At 33.1% G+C, this 22,122-nt stretch overlaps 1 protein-coding gene across 1 annotated transcript; it reads left to right on the top strand.

Annotated features, from left to right (window-relative positions):
* The first annotated feature begins 612 nt into the window (after window positions 1-612).
* On the top strand, window positions 613-5,726 carry LOC100779474 (LRR receptor-like serine/threonine-protein kinase IOS1). The gene is made up of 13 exons (XM_006586355.4): window positions 613-792; window positions 894-1,434; window positions 1,789-2,264; window positions 2,372-2,504; window positions 2,590-2,661; window positions 2,775-2,846; window positions 2,932-3,012; window positions 3,518-3,714; window positions 3,809-4,041; window positions 4,122-4,248; window positions 4,348-4,416; window positions 4,538-4,727; window positions 5,033-5,726. Exons 1-13 carry the CDS (start codon window positions 708-710, stop codon window positions 5,442-5,444), a joined length of 2,688 nt encoding a protein of 895 aa, XP_006586418.2. The 5' UTR covers window positions 613-707; the 3' UTR covers window positions 5,445-5,726.
* Window positions 5,727-22,122: the final 16,396 nt, after the last annotated feature.

The following is a 22,122-nucleotide window of genomic DNA, read 5'->3' as shown; positions in this document are numbered from 1 at the left end:
TTAGAATAATATATAATTTAAAATAAAGTAAAAATATAAAATATGAATTATCTTAACACAAAAAATATCATTTTTTAATGAGAAAAAATCATTTAAATATTAATATGTTTATTACAAACACTTCAACTTAATATATTTTTAGTTATTATTTATTATTAAATAAAGATTTTTTTATACTCCTTTTGCATTAAACCCAAATTTACACTTGTATTGGAGACTATTAATAAACACGTACCGAGACATATAATTGAAAGAGAGATAAAAAAGAATAATAAACAATAAAGTATATAATAAGTCTTCTATTCAATTGCAAAGTGAAAGTGTGATGTATCCTATTTTTATTAACTTTTATTCAATTAGTAAGCACATTTATACAGTACATGCATACTATAAAGTAAAAAAGAAATGCTAAGTATTAAAATATAGTGTGAAAAAAATATGACTCTATTACCGGCACTGTTCAATAAACATAGTGTAAGTTGTGGGTCTCATATACTAAAAATACATTTTTTTAAAAATAAAGTTTATATTAACGCAATGCCCAAGAAAGGTTGTGTAAGACAGTATCTTCCAAAGAATTTCTAAACCAACAATTACTCTCACAAACTACATTGCCGGGTAAACTACTGCGGCATGACTTTAGCAGTATAAAATGATTATATGACACTCATCTTTCTCTTCCTAAGCAAAACACGATACATCAAACAATGATGGGAATGTTATTGCAGTTTCTTTATGTATTGTTTGGGGTACTTATTTCTGTGGTTCTGGTTCAAGCACAGGATCAATCAGGTTTGGTTATTAAAATTTGAAAACTAGCTTAACTATAGTTACATTATCATGTCTTCAAAAAATAATACAACTTAAACCTTTTCTTTGTTTCTTTCTCTCAGGATTCATTAGCATTGATTGTGGTCTACCTGAATCCTCAAGCTATACTGAGAAGACCACAAGCATATTTTACATTTCAGATGCCAAATTTATAGATGCTGGTGTAAGCAAGAGTATTTCACCAGCAGAGAAGAGTACTCATCTACAACAGCTAGCATATGTGAGGAGTTTTCCTAGTGGAGAGAGAAACTGTTACAGAATAAATGTAACCAGTGGTACTAAATATTTGATCAGAGCTACTTTCTTTTATGGAAACTATGATGGCCTCAATCAGCCACCACAATTTGATCTTCATCTTGGACCTAATTTATGGGACACAGTGAGCTTCCCCAATGCATCACTCAGCGAAATCAGTGAAATCATTTACACCCCATCACTAGATTACATACATCCATGTCTTGTTAACAAAGGTCAAGGGGCTCCATTCATTTCAACCATAGAATTGAGGACTTTGAAAAATGCTTCCTATGTCACAGCGTCAGCTGAATCATTGGCATACTATCGGCGATATGATTTAGGTTCCATCACCAACTTAGTATACAGGTGAGTCCATTGTGTTGAGTCTGATTCATTAGCTCATTTATATTGTGTTACAATTTCATTCATTATAAATTCAGAAAGAAGGCCACTGGATCTATCTGCGTCAATAGTAAATTGCATGATTTTTAGTCATATGAAAAAGAGGAAAGGGAGACAAAAATAAAGACATTAGAGGAAGTTGTTAAGAGGGATCTCATAGTGAATAATATATATGAGGATTTGGTCTCTCACCAACCTACTAGTGTCATTTGATCCATATAGCTGATCTCACCTAATGAAATAAGGCTTTTGTTGTTGTTGTTCATTTATTATAAATAAATATATCACACACTGATTAAAATATATTGTGGTATACAGGTACAACTATGATGTTTATGACCGCATCTGGGTGCCACATGGATTCAACCAGTGGACACAATTAAGCAGCACACTTAATCATGATATATTCCAGAATGATTACAAATTACCAGAAGTTGTCATGAGCACTGCTGCTACACCAATAAATGCTAGTGCTCCATTTCAGTTCTATTGGGATCCAGATAATGTGAATGAGAAATTCTACATCTACATGCACTTTAACGAGGTTAAAATTCTGGCAGAAAATGAAACTAGAACATTCAATATCTTCATGAATGGCAAGTTATTCTATGGACCTCTGACTCCTGGATATCTGACGAAAAATATCATATATAGTACATCAGCTTTGACCGGAGCTACAAGGTATCTATTTTCTCTTGCTAAGACAGGGACTTCTACCCTTCCACCCATCATGAATGCCATGGAGATTTATAAAGTAATAGATTTTGCTCAATCAGAAACTGAACAAGATGATGGTATGCTCTAAATCTGGACATATGCTTTTTATTGTCACTTGAATTTCAACTATATGCATAAATTGACTTCAAATTATTTTGAATTATTTTTTAATATCAAATACAAGTTGATGCTATCACAAACATCAAAAACGCTTATGGGGTGGATAGAAATTGGCAAGGAGATCCATGTGGCCCAGTAGCATACATTTGGGAAGGTCTAAATTGTAGTTATGATAACACCCCAAGAATCACATCCTTGTAAGTTAATGATTCATAAAATAAATCATGCATAAATTCATAAACTCAAACCATCAAATGATAATATATTTGGAAATGCAATCAGGAATTTGTCTTCAAGTGGACTGACCGGACAGATATTATCTTTCATCTCCGAGCTCACTATGTTACAGTATTTGTGAGTACCTCATCTCATTTGGTTAGCAAATGATGGAACCAAATCCATTCAATTTGTAACTTTTTCTCCCCTTGGAGTTTTATAATTGTAATGTTTGCATTTTCTTCTTTCAGGGATTTATCAAACAATAGTTTAAGCGGGTCAGTACCTGATTTTCTGACACAACTGCAATCACTTAAAGTCTTGTAAGTTTAATCCCATATCCTTCATCAGTTCATTTTCGTTCCTTGTGGAAGAGAAAGGGGTGTCATATTCGTCCTCTTTGCACAGAAACTTGGCGAAAAACAACCTTACTGGTCCAGTTCCCGGAGGACTTGTTGAAAGATCAAAGCAAGGTTCACTATCATTGAGGTTTGCATCCAAAATATATTTGATATTGAATATTGTAAATTAATTTCTCTATCATAGCATTATATTGTTAGACTCAAGAATTTGAAATTAGGAACTGGAAGGTTTAATTGAAAGAATTCTAGAATTAATATAGAATTTGTAGTACAAAACACGGCCTTAGCTGCAACAGGGAGTCTCCTCCTTTGGACAAACTTCAGCAATTTAACACATAATGAATCTATTTAATAAATGTACACGTGACTGTCATACTTCACTTCATAAGTGTCAGTGGGTTACTAAACAGTACACATATAACTGTCTTATCATGTATATAGTGAAGACTGTTAATCATTTGAGTTTTTTTCTTTCCCCTGATCTTATATTAATGCAGAATGAACTTGAATTCAGATTATTAACATTGCAATTTCTTCACTCATCTTCGCAAAATTATTTTCTTAGAAACTTTAAATAAGAAGTACCAGCAAAAGTTATTTCTCTGATTTTATTCTTGTATGAATGATGCTAGCCTGGATCAAAATCCAAATCTATGTGAATCTGATCCATGCATCCAGCAGACAAATAACAAGCAGCCAGATGGTGATCAACAGAAGAACAAAAATAATATAGTTATCCCGGTAGTAGCATCAGTTGCTGGGGTTTTGGTGCTCCTAATAATTGTAGCAGCAGCTATAATCTGTGGCCTTAAAAGGAAAAAACCACAAGGTAAAGCTGTTGCTAACTACCTTTTTTGGTTTGTTTCCATGTTCTGATTTCATTATACTTTGTAAAAAACTAAAACCTATATCCATGTAATTAGCATCTGATGTAAACATTTATGTTGAGACGAACACTCCAAATGGATCACAATTTGCATCCAAGCAACGGCAATATACATTCAATGAGCTTGTTAAGATCACCAACAACTTTACCAGAATTCTTGGTAGAGGTGGATTTGGAAAAGTTTATCATGGATTTATTGATGACACTCAAGTAGCTGTAAAGATGCTTTCTCCGTCAGCAGTACGAGGATATGAACAATTCCTAGCAGAGGCAAGTGGTTATTACTAGCACCAAAATTTCTGTGTGAACTCAACCAAATTCATGACATAAAAGAGGCTATTAAATTGCAGGTTAAACTTCTGATGAGAGTTCATCATAGAAATCTGACTTCTCTTGTTGGGTATTGCAATGAAGAAAACAACATAGGGCTCATCTATGAATATATGGCAAATGGAAACTTGGATGAAATTGTTTCAGGTATGCTTATGCAAGTTCAAAACCTTATTCTTTTTCATTCAATCAACTTACCCCCAAAAGCTTTCATGAGTACTAAACATTATTGATTTGGTTTTGCAGGAAAAAGTAGTAGGGCAAAGTTCTTGACATGGGAAGACAGACTCCAAATAGCATTGGATGCAGCCCAAGGTTAGAAAGGAAACTAAATATGTAAATTTCTCCATCAATTTTTTTATTCTTCCCATCTATTTGTGTTGAGAATTTGATATGATGGCATTAGGACTGGAATATTTTGATATGATGGCATTAGGACTGGAATATCTGCATAACGGTTGTAAGCCACCAATAATCCACAGAGATGTGAAATGTGCAAATATTTTATTAAATGAAAACTTCCAAGCAAAATTGGCTGATTTTGGGCTATCCAAAAGCTTTCCCACAGATGGGGGATCTTATATGTCCACTGTTGTTGCTGGAACTCCCGGTTATTTGGATCCCGAGTAAGTATTTCAATTATAATATATGGTTATGTATCATTTTTGTTGGAAAAATATTCTAGACATACTAAGAAACATAACTCAAGAGTCAAGACAAAATTTAGATACTTTTCTTAACTGTGGTTGGTACTGCTCTCCAATCAGAATTGAAGTTTTACCCTGGTAATCTATGTAATCCTTCAATGCATACCTTCATTACGTGATTACTCAACACCTAAGGAAGTGTATCTAAGTTTTGTTCAAACATTAATTTTCAATCGAAAAATTATGAATGAGAAATGAATTAAAATATATGATCTGGCTGGCAGGTACAGCATATCAAGCAGATTGACAGAGAAAAGTGATGTTTACAGCTTCGGAGTTGTTCTTTTGGAGATGGTCACAGGTCAGCCAGCTATTGCAAAAACACCTGATAAGACTCACATAAGTCAGTGGGTTAAATCCATGCTTTCCAATGGGGATATAAAAAATATTGCTGACTCAAGGTTTAAGGAAGATTTTGACACTAGCTCAGTCTGGAGAATTGTTGAAATCGGAATGGCTTCTGTGTCCATTAGTCCTTTCAAAAGGCCAAGTATGAGCTATATAGTGAACGAGCTAAAGGAGTGTTTGACGACAGAATTAGCTCGAAAATATAGTGGTCGTGACACTGAAAACAGTGACTCAATTGAGTTGGTCACTCTGAATTTCACAACTGAACTTGGTCCCCCAGCTAGGTAATACATTCACTGATACCAAAAAAATGTTCCTGAAAGCAGTGGTGTGTTTCAATTTCTGTTTGCTGTACCTGAATTTATTGCAGTTTTGCATGCTCAATTCTTGTAGTCTTTTATTCAATGGATTAATTTTTCTGCTATTTTATTCTGATGTTCTGTAACCAAGCATAAGCAACTGTACTATGATCATGTTATACGTTATACATATTTTTAGGAAGATAAAAAAAATATGGTTCCTCAGTCATATTTATACTTTATCTTCCTAATATCTCATCCTTAAAGAAAAAATGTGTATAGATTAGTTAGAATAAAAAAATCCAATTAATATGATTAAAAAAAAACATGCTGGTTTGTGAGCTTCAATTCAACCGACCATTAATCCATATATTTAATTAATTATTCATCACAATAATATGAAAAATGATTTAAAAATTCCGATGGTTTGTGAGCTTCAACGCAACCGATTGGGAAGTTATAAAGAACTTAAAGTTTTCGTCAATTTTAATAGTATCATGATAAAGTATTCATTTATTGTTTTGTATATAGAGAAAAGAGAAAAGAGAAAAAAAAAATATACTAACAATAAACACCTTTATATGTCATTCAATTATAATTTATTATGATAAAATTAATTAATTTTTAAAATAATTCAAATGATGATATATGATTGGATGATAATGCAAAATTGTTTTTATCAAATACTAGATAAAAATATTAGGAAATTCAAATGCATTAAAAATGAGTTTTTTAAATACACCTAAAAAATAATTAGAACCACTTTAATTTAAATTAAACACAGTCAAACTGTTAAAGCTCATGAACATGCACTTAACGCTTCGATCGGGACAAACTTATTTCCGGCAAAGGGTTGTCTAGATAGTTTGATGAATGTAGCTCAAAATAAGTCATAAAATATTATTTGAAAGCGAACAAATTAAAACAAAAATTATTTACGTTCAGCTAAATTATAAAATGTAAAAAGAGGAATAAGTCATAAAAAACAATAAAAATTAAAATTTGTCTAAAACATGATACTCTCAAGACCGGTCCCGAGACCGATCTTTGGTGTCATGAGTAAAAATTACGCATTCATAATTATTAAAATATTATTTATCTTATTTTTTTTTTGTAAATCTTATTAATAATCTGATTGACATTATAAAATGAATAGTTAATAAAAATCCTTACAAAATTATTTAAAGTAAAACAAAATTAATTAATCTTCCTTATGATATAGTAGATCACAAATATAATTTTAACCTTTTAAATTTTGATAAACTCTTTTAAGATAAGTAAAAATGTTAAAATTTAATTAACCATATACTATGTCGCAAGTATATTAAATAATTTAATCTTGTTTTAAATAATTTTGTATAGATTATTAACTATGCTATCATTAATAACGATTTTTAAAATAATATTAATTATCAATATTTTTTACTTTAAATAATTTTGATTGATTACGGATGAATTATTAATAAATTTTACAATAAAACATGCGGGTAATATTTCAACAATTATGACGACTGTGTAAAAGAACATCTCCAATGTTTTGGAAAGACAAGCCAATTTAGCTGCCTCGTACATATTGGGTTTGGCTTTAGTGATAATCACATGAGCTAAATGATCGGACAGGTCGAAAAAGTAATCTTACATCTCCATGTTCTTGTGGGGCGTAACAAACGGAGATAATGAAAGAAAGTGGACTCTTAAGAGGAAACAAGAGAACAAGAAGAACTTTCAGGAATGAAAATAATTAATGGAAGAGACTAAATATAAAAACAGACTTATAAAAACATCATCTACTATCTTTTGCCAAAATTTGTCTTCTTTTGCAACAAAGAACACACAAATATAATCACTGCAATTCATCTTTGCATAATGTTTGATTTGACACCAACAATATTTTGGGAAATAATGACTATGGGGATTATACCAAATAAACAAAAGATTGATAATTAGAGTATATTATAAAACCATAAGAACTAAGTGAAAATCCTAGGCCAGAAACAGGTAAGTTGAGTTCAGTTTATATAGTTAATCGTTGAATTAAAAAAAAAAAAGGATAAATATATTCTAAGTGTTATGATTTATGAATGTGACATTATTCCAAAATTACCCTTTGGGCTCGTGAAACACCACATCATCAAATGAAAGCGGGTGAGGGGTTGCTTTGTAAGCTGGTGACAAAATAGGGAGTTGCTACGTGCACCCAGCATTATTGCTGGGACACCCAGCAAACAGTGAAGTGGCAAAATTGCCCTTCAATAATTCTTCTTTCCGAAGAAGTATTTCCGGAAACTTTTCGGAAAAAGCTTTTCCGAAAAGTTTCCGGAAAAAAACATCTTCCGGAAGAAGAATTTGTGAATTTCGGAAGTACCCACAAACCACTTCCGGAAGAACGTCATCCAGAAGTTTCCGGAAGAACCTTCTTCCGGAAGTTAACTTTTTTTTAAAAAAAAATTATTTGATAATATAATTTACTTTTAATGGATAAATTAAATTATAAAATAATTAATATTATTATACATAAATAATTAAATAATTAGTGAACGTATGTAACGAAATAAGAATTTTCATTTTATAATAATAAGTAAAAATAAAATAATATTTAATGCGTATGTAATGACGATTTTGCCCTTGTGTAATTTTCTTTAAATTAACGCGTACACGCTTCTTTCTACTGCGCTTTCGCTTTCTTCGCTTCTTTTTACTGCCTTTCGCTTTCTTTTGTTTTGTTTCTTCCGGTTGCTTGGTGTTCTTTCGGTGGTCCCTTTTGCAGTTTCAATTGGTGGTCCCGTGAAGTATTTAGAGATTCGGTGGTCCCGTGTTCGGTATTTGAAGTTTTGTTAGTGGCTGTTCTTCCTATTTTGTCGGAGGTACGCTTTTATGGGTATTTTTTTTCTTTTCCGGCTAGTTTTTAGAGAAGAAAAACAGTAAAAAAAAGTGTATCCGGAAGAAATTTTAGGCACTGAGGCCTATTCCGGAAGAAGTGTTTCCGGAAAACACTTCCGGAATGGGTAACTTCCGGAAGAAGGTCTTCCGGAAGTTACTGAGGCCCATTCCGGAAGCACTTCTTCCAGAATAGGCCTCAGTAACTTCCGGAACCTCAGTAACTTCCGGAAGAAGGTATTCTGGAAGTTACTGAGTCCCATTCCGGAAGAAGTGCTTCCGGAAGTGTTTTCCGGAAGCACTTCTTTCGGAATAGGCCTCAGTAACTTCCGGAAGACATTCTTCCGGAATGTTTAATTATTAGCATTTTTTTTATTTCTGTTTTATAATTTATATATATATATATATATATATATATATATATATATATATATATATATATATATATATTTCTGTTAGTTAATAATGGATTATTTGTTTAATTAGGTATAATGGTATATATTGTGGACATTAAAATTTATAACAATAAAATTCATTTAATAATTTTTTTGTTTTATAATGGTATATATATATATATATATATTTCTGTTTTATAATTTTTTTTTATTTTTGTTTTATATATGTTGTGGATTATTGATTTAATTAGGTATAATGGTATAATATTAAATGATTTAGGTAACTTAAATGTATAATGGTACAAAAATGTTTTATTAGTTGTTTATTATAGTGATAAGTTTAGTTTAAGTAAATAATGTAGTTATAAATTTAGAATATATTTGTATTAGTTGTTAGTTAATAAGTAGTCAATTTATCGATGTGGTTATATGATAATTTTAATATAGTCGTGTATGATGCATATGTGCTATTAATATGTTTGTTATTTAAGGTGTAGTAAATTTTTGGATGTGGTTATATGATAATTTGAATGTACTTGTGTATGATGCATATGTCCTTAAGATGGACGAAGATCAATGGAGGTATGACTTTGCGATGTCACAAGAAGTTCATATGGATTATGATTATGATAATCAAGAAGAATGTGGAGTGAATGAACCACATGTCGATTGTTCAAATGCTTTTAATACATCTCAGGTAATCATAGATAATTTGAGTCATTGGTTGAATTAATGGTTTGTATGAAAATTAATATGTTAGGGTTGCGTTGTAGGTATTCGCTACTCGAGATGATGTTTTGCAATGGGCTCGAACAGTTGCCCATGAAAATGAATTTGTTGCAGTGATTATGAGATCTGATACAGAGACCGGTAGCAGAGGAAGAAGTTCATTTGTGTTAATTGGGTGTGAAATGAGTGATACGTACAAGTGTAGAAATAAAGAATTCATTAGAAAAGACACCGGGAATAGGAAATGTGGTTGTCCCTTCAGGCTTCGTAGGAAACTAGTGCGTGGAGGGGAAGGTTGGATGGTGAAGTTGATTTGTGGGATTCATAATCATGAATTGGCGAAGTCCTTAGTTGGACATCCATACGCCGGGCGATTGACTAAGGAAGAAAAGAAAATTATTGCTGATATGACAAAGTCGATGGTGAAACCGAAAAACATCTTGCTAACGTTGAAGGAACACAATGCCGACAGTTACACCACGATAAAGCAAATTTACAATGCAAGAAGTGCATATCGTTCTTCAATAAGAGGAGCTGATACTGAAATGCAGCATCTGATGAAGCTTCTCGAACGTGATCAATACATTCATTGGCATAGATTGAAGGATGAAGTTGTGGTGCGTGATCTGTTTTGGTGTCACCCAGATGCAGTAAAGTTATGCAATGCATGTCATCTGGTGTTTTTTATAGACAGTACCTACAAAACAAACAGGTACAGACTCCCACTACTTGACTTTGTTGGAGTGACACCAACGGCGATGACATTCTATGCTGGGTTTGCATATCTAGAGGCTGAGCGTGTTAATAATATTGTATGGGCTTTGGAACGATTTCGAGGCCTATTTTTAAGACACGATCGCCTCCCTCTTGTTATTGTCACTGACAGAGACCTAGCACTGATGAATGCAGTGAAAACTGTGTTTCCCGAGTCTACTAATTTGTTGTGCAGGTTTCATATCGATAAGAATGTGAAGGCGAAGTGCAAATCTTTAATCGGGGAAAAAAATGCGTGGGACTATGTAATGGATAGCTGGGGTACTTTGGTTGATTGTCCGTCCGAATACGAGTTCCATGAGTCACATCAGAAGTTTCAAGTTGCTTGTTCGCCTTGGCCGATGTTCGTTGACTATGTTAACGACACATGAATTATCCCCCACAAAGAAAAATTTATTACAGAATGGACAAATAAGGTCATGCACCTAGGCAACACAACAACAAACAGGTATTAACAACTGATTTTATTTGTTAGTAACGATTAATATTAAATGGTATTTAATTGTTGTATATTTTCATGTTTGTTGTGTATTTTAAATGTAGGGTTGAATCAGCTCATTGGGCTCTCAAAAGAGTACTACAAAATAGCATTGGAGACCTATGTAGTGTTTGGGATGCCATGAACAACATGATCACGCTGCAACACGTCGAAATTAAAGCATCCTTTGAAACCAGTACGCATGTGGTTGGCCATGTATATAAAAAAACCTTATACAAGAGGCTTCTTGGGATGGTTTCGAGGGATGCTTTAAATCAGATTGCTTCTGAGATTGACCGTCTACGTTATCTCGGCAACAATCTCTCTTCTTGTGGTTGTGTGATGAGAAGCACACACGGGCTTCCTTGTGCATGTGAGCTTTCTAGGTATACTGCTAGCAGCATCCCATTGGAGTCAGTCCATCTTTTTTGGAGGAGACTTTGCTTTTCAGACCAAGGGTTATGTGAGACGGAAGTCATCATCAAGGAAGAAATAGAGGTCATATCTAAAAGGTTTGATGAACTTGATGTGGCTGGCAAAGTAAATCTGAAGAGTAAACTTCGAGAAATCGCATACCCTGATCATAACTCTATGTGCCCTCCTCCATCAAAGGTGAACACTAAAGGTGCACCGAAGAAACCGATGAAAAGAAGTCAAACATCCACAAAGCGTGATCCGTCTTACTGGGAGTATGTTGATGCTTTTCATTCTGTTCAAAGCAGCAACTCTCCAGTGAAACGAAGTGCATCATGTTTCTCAACTGCGTCAGTCAACAAGGATCATCCCGATGTTGGATCAATTGCGTCATTCTTTCAAGGTTTCATTCGTGACGTTGTGGATGTGAAAGCGGACGGTAACTGTGGATATCGGTCCATTGCCGCTTTATTAGGTATGGGGGAAGATTCGTGGCGTTAGTGCGTAATGAATTGCTTAAAGAACTTGGCAGGTGGTCGCATGAGTACATGAACCTTTTCGGTGGCACAGAGAGATTTGAACAATTAAAGTTGTCCCTACTTGTTGATGGCTTTTCAAAGGTATGTTTTTAGGTTAATTTTTTTTAATAACAATGTTTAAATTACTTACATGTGTATGTTTGGTTCATTCAGGTTAGTGTGGACAAGTGGATGGATATAACAGACATGGGATATGTGATTGCTTCACGGTATAACGTAATCCTTGTATCGTTGTCCCAACAACAAAACATGACATTTTTCTCTCTTAGAAGTCAACCACCACCTGACTCTTCTGGCCACCGCATCATATGTGTCGGTCACGTGTTTGGAAATCATTTTGTTCAGGTACATTGAATATAGTTAGTGTAACAATTATGCAATGACTTCGCTGGTTCGTTTGGCACGGTCAGCGCATGATATAATGTTTGTTCATGTACAAAAGGTTTATTTGAAAGACCATTGTCTGTTGCCGCCTCCAGCGCTGTTGTGGTCAACCAATTGTTATTCTCAGGCAAAGCAATGGGCAATTCAATATATTAGTAGAATGCAACAATACACAAGCTTGATGTCATTCAAAACACACTATGTAGACCTAAATGAAGACTAAACATACATTGTTTATTTAATTGTATTCATTATGCGATATAATTTGTTGTAACCCGTTACTAACCAATTAATATTATCAACTACTCGTTTGGTTAAGCAAGGAAATTGTTGGTCCAACAAAAATCATTTACGCGTGCAGCATACATCATTGTCATAATTGACAACACATAATGACATGCATGCGTATTACAGTTTGAGCGTGACAACACATTGGCTGACTTCAGTACACATTTTGAAACTAGCAGTCGCTCGACAACACATTGGTTGACTTGACTACACATTAGCGACAACACATTGGCTGACTTGACTACACATTTACGCGTGTCTATTTTTTTGTAAACAAAGTTAAACAAAGGCTCGGTCACAACCATCTATATATATGGCAGACTAGGCTACTAAATCACACATTATCTTGCTTTCAAATAATCTCCCAACTGATACACAAACTATGGCATTTCTAGGAGAAACTAGCAGTCAGACGATTGTCAACTCAAGGTTGGCTTTCATTTATCCAAATGGATCGATTATTCACAATGATACTGGGGTTTACTTCCAAACTTCAACTCCGGTGCCCATTCGAGTACCAAATAGGTGTGATTTTGCAAGCCTAAAAACCAGAATACACAATACCATTCAGCTATCCGACAAACAATTTTTGGATGAAATTCACTACCGGAAGCCATTCACCGATACAGGTAACCAAATTCGCTTTGAGTGTATCAAATTGATAAATGATGACGATGTCAACACAATGTTAATGTGTAATGATCAATTTTCTTGTGTTGGTCCGATTGAGTTATTATGCACCGTTGGAAGAACACCAGATGGAATAATAAACTTACTTGAACGCACTATGCCTCGTATTCATGACGCGATCCTGTATTACAACGACAAATGGAACATGCCACCACAGAACAAATTTGTTGGATGCGCGTTCACAGGAAAAAATCCTAAGAAATTTCAAATTCCTTCAACATGTACCATCGATGAACTGAAGAATTTAATCAAGCAAGTTGCACCTAAAGGGATTCCCCCTCTTGGAATTCACGAATCACAAATGGTAAGACGATTGTTTTTCCGCCAACCAGCTCGGTTTGAGTATTCAGATACGGTTATAAAATATGAAATAAATGTGCTGATCACCAACGAAGAACTGCTGAAGGTGTTAGTACAATCTAACTACTGGAAAAAATATGGACCAATAGAAATTTTAGCTGTCTTTACTAAATATGTTGAAGACGAGGTCAGTGGGACGTCGCTAAACAACTGAATGTGATGTTTAATTTTTTGTTTTTTCGTTGATGTAACCTTTATATGTTTACGGCGTGTTTAATTCCCATAATAAAGTTGAATGCGTTGTTTCAGTGGTCCAAAAAATTAATTGTTAAAAGGGTTCATTTCCTATTTTTTTGGATTTTGAGGCTTTGTTTTGACGTGTTAGTTGATGGAACCGGGGAACGGGACTATTTTTTTTGGGTTCTTTGACGTCCAAACATGAGAAATGGCCGCCCTCCATTGTCTCAGGGCACTGGCACACCCACGCAAAAAAATCCCAAACATGGGTACTTGAACATGGAAAAAGGGTTCATTTCCTATTTTTTTGGATTTTGAGGCTTTGTTTTGACGTGTTAGTTGATGGAACTGGGGAACGGGACTATTTTTTTTGGATTCTTTGACGTCCAAACATGAGAAATGCCCGCCCTCCATTGTCTCAGGGCACTGACACACCCACGCAAAAAAATCCCAAACATGGGTACTTGAACATGGAAAAAGGGTTCATTTCCTATTTTTTTGGATTTTGAGGCTTTGTTTTGACGTGTTAGTTGACGGAACTGGGGAACGAGACTATTTTTTTTGGATTCTTTGACGTCCAAACATGAGAAATGGCCGCCCTCCATTGTCTCAGGGCACTGGCACACCCACGCAAAAAAAAATCCCAAACATGGGTACTTGAACATGAAAAAAAGGTTCATTTATGTAATTCTTACAAACAAAACTCATGATTCTAAAAACTTATGTTTTTTATGTAATTCTTACAAACATGGAAAAAGGGTTCATTTATGTAATTCTTACAAACATGGGTACTTGAACATGGAAAAATGGTTCACTTATGAATTATTAATCATTTTAAAAACTTTTATTTTTTATGTAATTCTTACAAACAAAACTCATGATTCTAGGTTCCCTTTTTTTAAAAATAAATTTAAAACAATCGTAAACTTCGCTTAAGGACCACAAACAATCGGAATAACAAATTATATTATAAAATAATAAACTGTGCAAAACACGTCAACTATATTAAACAAAAACTGTAATAATTACAAATATTCATGTCAACTACAACACAATAAAATAAATACAATGATCAATGGTCCGTGCGGCGTCTCTGACGAGCCCTGACCGTCCCATCAGCACTGGGTCCCCCTCTCGCAATCGTCAGGCAGTCCTGCATAATGTCATATAACTCTGTGCCTGCAGTGACTATCCTAAGGTTGAGCACACACTCCAACCTCTGTGCAATCGCCTCATATCCCTCGTAATCATCCTGTCAAAGTCAGTAAAAACATTTATTATTAAATTCAAAATAAACAACAACTCATAAAACATTAAACGCGCAAATAATCTTACCACATATGGAGGGGGGTCAAATGCCACTGGAACCTGGGGGCTGGGCGGCTGTATGTAGTCCTCAGGGTCTGCAGCTGGTGCATCCCTCTGCTGGTCAGCTGCCTGGGTCGGTGCCATGAAAGGGTGAGATATGCGGAAAAACCACTCAATGTAATTCGCAGATACCTGCCCAGGCACTAGACAAGGCTGACCCGCAGGTAGTAAGTGATCCGCAAACTCCATCCACCTGTCATCTATCTGATCGTGTGACAATCGTGCACTAACAGGCGGCGGAGGGATGCTCTGGATGTAACCGAACTGGCGTACCACCCTCTCCGGTCGAACTGTGACGATCATAGGACCCCATCTGAGCTGACCCTGGAACGATGAAATCTCCTGAAACGCCCTAACACCCCGATGCTCCGTGTACGGCAACCAGGACACATCTGTGACGGTCAAACCATCACAACGTGCCCTGTAGGGTGCTCCTGTGATGCCCTTCATGTGCGCCTTCGACGTCAACCACCGGGAAGCACGTGGGGACGTCTCCTGGTATGTATCGTCAGTCACGCACTGATGCACACTAGGGAAGTGCTCATAGATCCAGCACTACACAATAATTGAGGTTAACATAACATAAAAACATGTTTAAATCATAATCGAACCTAACATATTAATAAACACAAAATTTACCTGAATTAGCGTCAAGTACCCCGCAAGCTGTCGGGTGGTGGTCCTACAAGCCTCATCTAACTGGTCATACATATGAACCAGCGCGGCAACCCCCCAAGCGTAACCACCACTATGAGCGAGGTCCCGGAAAGCGTCAAGGTGGACCACATGCACGTATGTTGCACTCTTATTAGCAAAAAGAGTGCAACCGACAAGGTGCAGCAGATAAGCGCGAGCTGCGACAATCCACCGCCGAGCCTGACATCTGGTCTCATAAATGTCACGAACCCATCCTAATCGTACATATGCTCCACGTGTGAGTGTTGTCTCGGCTCTGGCCTCCTCCTCAGACACTTCCAGCAACTCCGTAAGCAAGAATCTGGCCTCCTCCGTAGAAAGAGCGTGGAAACTGTGCAAGGCGCCAGTGATAGGCAAATGTAGGATGGACGACACATCATCCAATGTGATCGTCAGCTCTCCTACAGGAAGGTGGAAGGTGCTAGTCTCACTGTGCCACCTCTCCACAAATGCGGATATAAGTCCAGGATCGCCAGTAATAACTGAACAATCTATTAGTGGACTTAATCCTGTGGCAGCCACCAGGCCTTCAATCTTAGGCACTGGCCTCCCAATCAGTGTCACCTTCCTCCCATGTGACATTAACTTCAAATCAGGACGTTCCTGATTTGAAGTACAAATTATACAATTATTAAAAAAATTTATCATAAACAAATAAATAAACAATGACAAATAATTAACAAATTAAAATACATGTCCACTCCACACGGCATGTGCAACATGCTCGGCAAATGATGTGAGCACTGACGGGTCTCGTGGACCACCAGGGAATCCCTCTACAGCATCATCACCATCTGACCCCTCACCACTATCAGCACCCTGTGCATCCACACGCATCTCAGGTGCCTCCGTAGGCTGCTCAGGGACATCATCAGTCATGTTAGCGACGTCCTCAGCCATATCACGTCCCTCCGCAGTCACCTAATGAACGCGTAGCCTACGGGCTGAGGCAGTAGGCCTACGCCTCTCAGGAACATCAGCAGCATCCTCATCAGCAGGTCTATCTCTGCCTACAACTCTACCTATCGCACGACCTAAACCTCGTATTCTGACCATGATCTGCAAATCATGTCGAACACGTATTTTTTTCGGTCAAAATATACACAATTTTCTTTATAAAAAAACAACTTTATTTATAAACAAATAAGACTAACTTAAATCAAATTATTTTAAAACATACACAACATAATTTTTTTAAAAAAATTAAACTTCATTTATAAAAAAAACACTACTAATGTAAAAAAAATTTATTAATAAACATCCACAACTTAATTTTAAAAACAAAATTAAACAACTTCATTAAAAAAAACACAACTAAATTATTTAGTAAACATCCACAAGTTAATTTTTTTTTAAAAAATAAACAACTTCATTTATAAAAAAACACAACTAATATAAAAATAATTCATTACTAAACATCCACAACTTAATTTTAAAAAAAAAAAATTAAACAACATCATTTATAAAAAAAATACAACTAATGTAAAAAAAATTAATTAGTAAACATCCAACTCTTAATTTTAAAAAAAAATAAGAAACTTTATTACTTAAAAAAACACAACTAAATTACTTAGTAAACATCCACAAGTTAATTTTTTTAAAAAAAAATTAAACAACTTCATTTATAAAAAAAAACACAACTAATATAAAAATAATTCATTACTAAATATCCACAACTTAATTTTTTTTAAAAAATTAAACAACTAATGTAAAAAAAATTATTTAGTTTACATCCACAATTTTTTTAGAAAATAAAATACTTCATTTATAATAAAAAAAACTAATTAATTAAAAAAAATAGTATTTTTATAAAACTTCCAAAACACAGAACTTTAATTATAAAAATAGACGACTTCATTTTTAAAGAAAAAACACTAATTTAAAAAAAATCAACAATAAACAAAAACAAACACAACCATTTTTATAAAAAAAAATAATTTACAAATTAATATTTAATAAAAATACACAATGTAAATTATAAAAAAAAACATGACATAAAAAATCCAAACCTGATTTTTCATAAAATCTATAAAACAAAATAATCAACAGAAATATAATAATTCATTTAAAAAAAACAAAAATAATTTTTGTTTAAAAAAAAAAAGAAAAAAAACCACTTTCCGGAAGAAGTCAAACGTTTCCGGAAGAACCTTTCTTCCGGAATGTTTCCGGAAGAAGGGTTCTTCCGGAAAACGTTTGGTTTCTTCCGGAAGAACACTTCTTCCGGAAAGTTTCCGGAAAATGTTCTTCCGGAAGTTCCGGAAGAACCCATAACGGGTGTTCCGGAAGCCTCGCCGTCAGCCCCCTTTCCCCATTTTTTTCAGCACCTCCTGCTCTCGTCTTCTACCCTATGGTTCTGCTAACCTAAGGTTCTTTTAACCTAGCCTAATGCTACAACTACACAGTGCATAATAAAACCAAATGGAAGGTTAACGAAACTTACCTCGAACGGTAATGGCGTCCAGGCGAAAGAAGCAGCAGCTGGGCTCGCGGTGGCTTGTGGTGGAAGAGAATGCTCCCGGAAGAGGAAAGAAAAGAAACAAAAGCAGAAGCAGAAAGTGAATCCGGGAGAAAAGAGGAAGTGTTTTAAAAATTTTTAATGAAGGGCAAACTTGACCTTTCAATAAATTGTTGGGTGCACCAGCAATAATGCTGGGTGCACCTAGCATATCCCGACAAAATATCCTGAACGAGAGGCCCAAGTTTTTCTTACAATTTTTAATTTTAGTTTTTCAAATATCCAAAATAACAATGTAAACCTTTTCAATCATCGGCAATAAAAGAACCAGAGGGTCCATAAAATTAAATGAATGATATGTATAGTAATCATTCGGTGATATGGACCCAAAAACAAATGTCTTAAAAGGATGGGCAAGAATTGCTTTTGATTGGGGGATTTTTTTGCTACATCTAATATTTTTTCCAATACACCTACTAATAAAAGAAAAAAATTAAAGATATACTTACAAATTCATGCCTTATTTATAAGTTTAGGTAATAAATTTGAAAACAATTGATTTTAATCTAATGTATTTTTTTTATATATATGAATTTTTATTATATGTAAACTTATATTTAAATTTTATATATGTAAAAAAAATATTATTAAATCAAAATTAATTGTTACAAAATTTATTATGTAAATTTATATGTGTATTAAATATATATTAAAAAATTTAGTAATGTTAATTATTTTTTAACATAATTGGTCTATTAATTTAGCTGGTTAGAATATTGTGCTAATTCATATGATTCGATTGTCAATCCATATAAATTTATACGAATTATATATTGACATAAAAAAAAAGTAAAAAAGAATAAAATTAATTTTTTTTAAATATGTTCCTTGTTGTTCGGGTAATTAGCCCATACTCAACTTTAGAAAATCTCTCTTTGTCATAGTTATAAATTATTTAGTTATATATAACATATATCTTTTTGCTTGAGAGAATCTTGTTTAGTTTGAGTTAATCATTATTAATGATAAAAATATTCTTTTAAGTATTTAAAAAATAATAATTTGAACGGAGAAAACAAAAGAAAATATTATACACGTAATGAATATGAAGGATTTGACATGTGACACTAATTTTGACAGATTTATGTTACAAAATGTGGAAAAATAGTTAAAAATGGGAATGCTCATTTTTTTTTTTACATGATATACTTGTATCCAGAACATGCATAACAGTAAGACTAGAGCGGAGATATACTTCTATCCATAAATGTGAATGTAAAGAATAAATAATTGGATTATTTATTTATTTATTTATTTTGACAGATGAATTCTTCATTCTTCTAAGTCTATATACACAATTTTTCTTTAAGGATAAAGTGTTATAGGAAGATAAATTATGCGTATGATTCATCATTCATCGGAAATCTTATAGATAACATATCATACATAATTTAATATCATATATGTTGGCCCACAAAGTAAAAAGTATCAGACAATTTATGCAACTATAAATTAAAGTTTTACCTGTCCAAATTTGATGAAAGGAATTTTCTCTCAGAAAACATAGAACAAATCTTTATAAATATAAAAATAATCATTCAACTTCAATTTCAAACATTGAATTATTTATAAATATAAAAACAATCATTTCCATTGCTTTTCTTATTTCCTATTACAATAGAAAAAAGGAAAATCAAATAATACTGTATTGATCATCTTTATTTTTTTATGCATTATTCATCTTTATTTTGCATTTACTTCTTAAGTTTTCAATCAATGCAAATCAACGACACAATCCATATATTGAATTAATTAATCTTTCATCACAACAATATTAAAAACGGCTAACAAAATATCCGATGGTTTGTGAGCTTAATTCAATTTAACCGATTGGAGGTTACAAAAGAACTTAAAGTTTTTGTCAACTATAAAAGTATTGTGGTCTTGATTTATATAGTTTTATATGGATAAATATGAAGAAACATGAGGAAGCAAAATATATACGCACAAAATATGTCGCACAAAAGAAAAATGACACAAATACATAAAAAACCAGTCTTTAATTAAAATTTACCTGAAAAATAATTAGAACCACATCTTTAATTTAAATCAAACACAGTCAAACTGTTAACAATAGTTCTTTCTCTGATCCATCGCTAAGCAGCAATGAATTTGCAGCAAATTTATTTAATCACAATTCTCTCGCTAATTAGTGAGGGATTTGCTAGGAAACCTTTCTCTATCTATTTTTTCCTTTTAAGTTGCGATTTTCTGGTAGTGGTTGAAGCTCATACTTAATGCTTTGATCGGGACAAACTTATTCCTTGCAAAGGGACATCAGGATAGTTTGAAGAATGTACGTCAAAAGCTATTTTCCTATAAACATATATTTTCTTTAGTTTGTGTAGCTTTGTTCAAAAAATGGCACATGCAATGATACAAAGCCAAATGACTTGTGTAAAAGAAGAACAATGAAGTCTCTAACTTTTGGCTGTTTCTTCATTCATTTTTAAGCAACAAAAAGACGCAAACATAGGGATCTTTGTTTGAGAGCGAAAGACCAAGTTGGCGTCAGTTGTGGTTCATTTTGTGCACTACTTTCTTTGAATCCACAGAATTAGGGGATTTCGGTTCAGTGGCTTGCATCCATCTAAAGAAATTGCTTATTGTACCGTTAACTTATACTACAAGTTCTTTGAATTGGTCTTTGGCACTCAGTGCATCTCATGTTCATATTATAGAAGTTGACTTGGAAAAGCTTATATCTTTAAGAGTTTTTTTTAGTAATGATATATAAATATTTCATTATTTTAAATAAGTTTAAGTGTTCATTTGATTTCTATAATTTTATTATTTATATTTTTAGTTCTTATAGTTTGAAAGTGATTTTTTAGTTTTTATAATTTATATTTTAATTTTTTTAGTCCATCTAATTTAAAAGTGATTGTTTTAGTTCCTATATTTTATATTTTTATTTCCTTTTAATTCTTACCATCCAAATATGAGTACTATTATTAATTAAAATTAACTATAAAAATATTAGTAAGTAATTTGTAACTAATTTATTGTAAAATAATTTGTAATAAAAATAGTTGATAATTTATAACTAATTTGTAACTAATTTGTAACTAATTATTTTTTATATTTTTTGTAGTAAGGATTAAAATTAAAGTTAATTAAAATACAAATTATAAGAACTAAAACGATAACTTTCAAATATAAAAATTAAAAGAATTAAAATACAAATGATATAGACTAAAAATACTACTTTTAAACTACATAGATTACAAAAGAATTAAAATATAAATTATATGGACTAAAAATACCACTTCAAATCATACGAACTAAAAGATACTAATCGTAAAACTATAAGAACCAAATGACTAATTTAACCTTTTAAATATTTTATCAACACCTTCATTTTTTGTATCTCTTTTTTTCTATCACATTATATAACCTATCATATTTATATTATTTTTTTCTCTCTAACCAGGTGTTAACACAATGAGTGTCCATGTAACATGATTGTAAGTAGCTATGACATTACTTCGGTCATTGTAAGCTAGGAATTAAGAGCCGGGTGTAGTTTCAATATTAGAGAAAATTCAATGTACAACTTACTTTTTCTTTTCTCTTATTATATTTCTTCATTTTTTTAGGGTTTTTTAAATAAAATATAAAAAACATTTTTTCCTCATTTTGTGACACATGTTTGGAGAAAAATGTTCCCACACAAATTACGTTAGTGATAAGGACAAGGCTATTGACTTGGTCTTTTGTAAGCTTGTTAACTCGTTGGTAAGTGTATCAAATTTGTCACAAGTAGTAAATTACTCAGAAATCCGAGTGTCGAATCTACAAGGACTTTGTTTGTACTTAGATTAATACAAAGTCAATTTAAAAGCAATAGATAAAGAATTTAAAATAAAGATAAGAAAATATAGTAAACAAGATAAAGATTTAAAGATGAAAATCAAAATAGAAGATAGAGAAGATAAAGTATTTAAATTAAGATACGATAAAGATAAAAGAAAATAAAA

The sequence above is a fragment of the Glycine max genome, chromosome 8 (assembly GCF_000004515.6).
Source record: "Glycine max cultivar Williams 82 chromosome 8, Glycine_max_v4.0, whole genome shotgun sequence".
Classification (NCBI taxonomy): domain Eukaryota; kingdom Viridiplantae; phylum Streptophyta; class Magnoliopsida; order Fabales; family Fabaceae; genus Glycine; species Glycine max.
This window is presented reverse-complemented; position numbering and strand designations above follow the sequence as displayed.

Coding starts and splice junctions, on each gene's coding strand:
- LOC100779474 (XM_006586355.4), top strand. CDS start 708: ATGATGGGAATGTTATTGCAGTTTCTTTATGTATTGTTTGGGGTACTT. Junction 2,505..2,589: donor ACCCCAAGAATCACATCCTT/GTAAGTTAATGA, acceptor AAATGCAATCAG/GAATTTGTCTTCAAGTGGAC. Junction 3,715..3,808: donor TAAAAGGAAAAAACCACAAG/GTAAAGCTGTTG, acceptor CCATGTAATTAG/CATCTGATGTAAACATTTAT.